This window comes from Limulus polyphemus, unplaced genomic scaffold (assembly GCF_000517525.1).
Source record: "Limulus polyphemus unplaced genomic scaffold, Limulus_polyphemus-2.1.2 Scaffold2667, whole genome shotgun sequence".
Taxonomy (NCBI): Eukaryota; Metazoa; Arthropoda; class Merostomata; order Xiphosura; family Limulidae; genus Limulus; species Limulus polyphemus.
Genome location: NW_013668277.1, coordinates 34,887 through 40,606, shown reverse-complemented (window position 1 = coordinate 40,606; position 5,720 = coordinate 34,887). Strand labels below are relative to the sequence as shown.

Here is a 5,720-nt window from a genome sequence, read left to right as displayed (position 1 = left end):
TGTTTGTTGTGTGTGTGTGTGTGTGTGTGTGTGTGTGTGTGTGTGTGTGTGTGATGAAGAGTTTGATTGGCTGCGTGAGGGTGAGCTAAGCGGTAAATCGCTTGTATAATTTATAACTGCAAGTTTATTATGTTATCCATACAGGATAACGTACTCTTAATTTATAAAACTATTCATCATCATTTATTATAGACTACACAAAATTATTTGTAATATATCGATAAATTACATTTCTGTATTTTTGTTTCAATTTTTATTGACAAAACGCTCGATACATTAAATTGAAAGTATTTTACCCTTAAACTGTTTGATATACCTAGTTATGCCTACTTGATTTACATTTTCACAATAAGCTATTATTATTCTAAATAAGAAAGTGAGAATATATTACGCGGAATAGAGCATAATTTCTAAAGTTTATTGTAGATATCCACTAAAAAAATTCGCAGATTTTTGGATATGTTACCGCGGATTTGGACTTCCACTAAGGATTCTGCAACACATAGTTAAAGCGCATGAACACAGGTGTGTGTCTCATTAAGCCAATCACATGCGTATATCTCTGTCTTTACACTTGTACGTACGTTACAGCAGAGAGAGAGGGAAGAATAACGTGAAAATGGTGGCTTCCAGACTCCGCCATTATATAAAAGAAAACAATATTAGTATTTACTTAGGATTTTTAAAACTGTTTTTGATGTCACGTATCAACGTTTTATTACACATTTGGCGTTTTCAGTTATTGTTGTGCAAACCCCAGAGTTTTCCTCTAAATTTAAGCACTAACGATAACTAAATATAATAGCTATTTCATGTATTAGTTGGAACACTCTCAAATAGTGTTTGTTTACTTTTATTTTTGCAAAAAAGCTACCTACACCATTCCTCTTGCCATAATTCTAAATCAAACCAACACATGCTAATAGTCATATACACCATTCCTCCTGCCAAATTGTAAATCAAACCAACACATGCTAATAGTCATATACACCATTCCTCCTGCCAAATTGTAAATCAAACCAACACATGCTAATAGTCATATACACCATTCCTCCTGCCAAATTGTAAATCAAACCAACACATACTAGCAGTCACCTACACAATTTCTCCTGCCAAATTGTAAATCAAACCAACACATACTAGCAGTCACCTACACATTTCCTCCTGCCAAATTGTAAATCAAACCAACACATACTAGCAGTCACCTACACATTTCTCCTGCCAAGTTGTAAATCAAACCAACACATACTAACAGTCACCTACACAATTCCTACTGCCACACTGTAAATCAAACCAACAAATACTAATAGTCACCTACACAATTCCTCCTGCCACACTGTAAATCAAACAAACATATACTAATAGTCTCCTACACCATTCCTCCTGCCACATTGTAAATCAAACAAACAAATACTAATAGTCACCTACACCATTCCTCATGCCAAATTTTAAATCAAACCCACGCGTATTAATAATCACCTACACTATTCCCCCCAGGTAAACTGTAAATCAAACCAACACATACTAATAGTCACCTACACCATCCTTCCTGCTGAATTGTAAATCAAGCTAACAAATATTAATAGTCATCTACTTCATTCCTCCTGTAAATCAAACCAACATACTAATAGTCACCTACACCATTTTTCCTGCCAAATTGTAAATCAAACCAACAAATACTAGCAGTCACCTACACAATTCCTCCTGCCACACTGTAAATCAAACCAACAAATACTAATAGTCACCCACACAATTCCTCCTGCCACATTGTAAATCAAACAAACAAATACTAATAGTCACCTACACCATTCCTCATGTCAAATTTTAAATCAAACCCACGCATATTAATAATCACCTACACTATTCCCCCCAGGTAAACTGTAAATCAAACCAACATACTAATAGTCACCTACACCATTTATCCTGCCACACTGTAAATCAAACCAACATACTAATAGTCCCATACACCATTACTCTTGCCTTCAAGAATCAACTAAAATCAATTTCAAGAAAACCCTTACAGATATTTTTTTTGTCAGACATAAAATGTAAAACAGTTTCATGGTGACTATTTGTTTCTTTAAAACACAGTATAGTCTTCAAGACTAGTATAAAAAACATCAATACATGTTTTCACTATAAAGACATGCTTATACCTGCAAGTTTAAGAGTATTGATTACAAAGCCACAGTAATAGTTCAATCTGACGCGCAGGACATGTTCACATCTAAAACTGATGCTTATTTACTATGTTATAGAGAAGTTGAGGTGTAGAACAGGTTCACACCTGATCTTGAGCGTACTTACTATATTAGAGAAACGTGCTCATACTTTATATGGACATGTATTTACAATTATGAAGACGTATTCCTACCTGGAGTTGACGAAGATACATGTATTTACTAAGACTGTCCTCGAGTCTGTCTATGTTTTCTATAACAGCCTGCATTTGAGATTCTAGACATCGGATTGAGGGTGGAAGAAGTCCCCGAAGTCCAAGATTTTCTCGCTCTTGTGCAGAGAATTTCAATCCCTAGGAATTAAAAAAAAATCACAAAGACTATAATGCCAGGTATAAGAATTTACAAGTGAAATTAAGAATAATGTAATAATATGTCAACCACACTATGTCCACTACATCCAATGCCTACGAAGCACTTTGCTAAATACCAGGGATCATCAAGCAGGCTAAAATACGTCAGACATAGTATATAATCAATTAATTGAACAATAAATGGTTCGGTGTGAACTAGTTTAAGTTGGTGAACTGTCATTTTTATCAATTTTATTTAAGTCATTAAACACCATAATTTAATTTATGATTTTTAGTAGCATGAAATTATTTATTTATTTTAGTACCGAACTGTTTATTACTGACATTTTAAAGGTACAAATGCGTTGAAGCTCTCCCACAGCACAGATAAAAAACTTTACAATCATACTTCAGAAGGGAAGAAATTATATTCAAATTATTTTATAATATATGGCTAATTCCAACTTTGTGGTATGTTTTTCCTTCTGGCTCAATAACTTTATCATGGAGTTACAGGCTAATACTACACGATTTGGAACCCTGGTATTATAAACTACAAAGCTCTCTTGAATTACTATATAGAACTATTTGATGACGTTCTTTCCCAGCCAGAAAATTCTTCATCACCAAGAAGAATGAATTACTAATATAGTACGTATTGTTGCGTCATCGAGGTCACGTGTGGCGCCCTCTAGTTTCTAGAACTATCTTGTTCCTTCATGAATGCTCTAGTATTTACTGGATGGGGTGGTCTGGTATATATAGGAGGGGGACAGCGTGACTCGGTAATGTAATGTGTGTGTGTAGACAGTGAGTAATTGAACTGCAGTCAGAGAGCACGAGAGTTATAGCGTTTGTTTAGCGCAATTGTTGAAGTTCAATGTATCGGTAAAGTTATATTCGGAAAGAATAAACCAGTTTTGTTAAGAAAGGACTTGTGTCGCTTAAGTTTCGTCGGAACGAAGTTACAGAAAATCAATTAACAAACGGAGACGTAACAGTATTTTATTTTTTCTTGGTGAAGATTATCTAAACTGGTAAAGCATACTCCAATATTACGTGTAGTAGTTCGACTAGTTAAAAAGTCCCTTAATAGGAAATGATAGATAGAACACTCGTTTAGCGTGAGACAGATGAGTTCAAATAAGAAGCGAGTAAATACTTCGTGAAAACAAAAATTACCGTATTGATTCTGATATTAGATCCGAGAACAGGCCTTGTTAATGAGAGGGGAAAGAATGTAGTAGTTTGAGTAGTGTCTTACTAGAAAGTACTAATGATTTTAGTCTTTAGCTCAGTTGGTAGAGCACTCTCTAGCGTGAGACAAGTCTCGGATTCAAATCACGTAACGTGTGATATTACAGCTTCATCGTTAGGCTTAATATTTAAACAACTGATGTCATTCCAACTGTAACTATTGTTACGTCTCTGGTCGTTTGTTAATTTCCCGTATAACTTCTTTCGGATGAAACTTTAGTGATACAAGTACTTTCTTAAATAAAACTAGTTTATTCTTTCTCAATTCAACTTTGCAATACACTTAATTTCCACAGTAACTTTAACTTAAACACACGCTATAATTCACAACGAACGATTCACGCGCTTTATTTACTACCGCGCTTGACTCGATTATCTGTCTCTATATCTCTCTGTCTGCAATACAATTATTCATATGTATGCCGTCACTTCTCGCCGGTCTTATATATACGAAATAGAGGGCATCTGGAGAACATTCGAGGCTTCACGAACGTACATGATCTTTCTAGAATCTCATGACGTGTTACTAGAGTCACGTGACTTCCGCTGTCGTAACACTAATATATCACTGAAAATGAGGAACGGATCTCCTAAAAAATTGGCCTCGAGCATGTAAAGTGTGATTGATATGCTCTTTCATATACTGATAACATGGGATAGGTGAGTTAAAAGATAAGATTAAAATCGGACTGTGATGTAATATCACAATTTTAGTTTTCTTTTAAAAAAAGTTTACTTGTTTTTTAAGCACACATCTGTATTGTGTGTTATATAGAGCGAACCCAGAATTCTAGCTTTATTGACTCTCCAGCTTATAGCTGAGCCTTAAACAGAAAGTAGAAAGGAAATAGTTATTTTGATTTTATATAATTATTTCTTAAATCTGTAGCTAAAGTAGCATTTCATAAAAAAAAATAATTTATCCAATCCAAGAAAGGATGGCAATAGATTCCCTTGGTGACGAATTCCAGCACGTGACAGTGAAAATGCTGATGAAACTTTCCTGTTATAAACTGGTCTAGGTGGAGACGGGGATGTACGGGTTTGAATAACAGCCAAATTATATGTCTGTCACGGCCTTTGATGACTATCTTCGACAATATTTTAAAATTTAAAACAATCAGATCAAAATGTTAAGTAAAAAATATTGTGAAACTACATCCGTACTTTCTTGCTTAATGATCAATATAGTGTTTAGCTTATTCTGAATCTTATAGAGACTGTGACATTGGGCCTTCAGAATGGAATGGAAATTATGATGATGACGACAAGTACTTTGTAAAATAAATACAAGTAGAGATACTTACTTCCACACAGGAGGGTTTAAACCCAAACCTCCATCTAAAGGCATATCGTCATGAAGGCGGATGATTAGCTCTGTATATTAATATCGTATATGCGATAGAATTCGACAACTTGTGATTGAAACTTTATAAAAAATATGCTCTAGGCTCAGGTAGTAGACGCTAATTCTTTTTTATGTTTGTTTGTTTTCAGTTTAGAACAAAATAATTTCCCGAAAATAATTTAAGTTGTGAAATCTGTTATTTTGAGCTTGCATTATATATATATATATAACTACCCCTAACAAAATTTGTAAACCAGTCTCATGGTATTTGTTTCTTTTGATGGTTTTGGTTATGTTCCAAATTTCCCTTACCGATACACAAGACAACATTTAAATTTTCGTTAGAAATGTGAATCTGCGTCTCACGTAAGGGTAGATATTGTTGCGTATCTGCTTGTTTGTTAATTTCCCGTAAAAATTCTTTCCGAGAAACTTCAACGGTACAAGTCCTTTCTTAATTAAAACTAGTTTATTCTTTTTCGATACAACTTTGCAACCCACATAATTTCTACAGTCAATACAGTTGCAATCTCGATAACAAAACACACACACACTTTATATTACCGTCACTATCGCTAGCTT

The 5,720-nt window shown here is 34.3% G+C and overlaps 1 protein-coding gene across 1 annotated transcript in view; it reads right to left on the bottom strand.

Moving 5' to 3' along the window:
• LOC106467573 (NADP-dependent malic enzyme-like) overlaps positions 1–5,720 on the bottom strand; it is a 28,588-nt gene that overhangs the window by 18,151 nt on the left and 4,717 nt on the right. Inside the window, exon 2 of the mRNA XM_013927932.2 lies at positions 2,375–2,533. Coding sequence (XP_013783386.1) covers positions 2,375–2,533 — 159 coding nt within the window. The remainder of the gene's footprint in view (positions 1–2,374; positions 2,534–5,720) is intronic.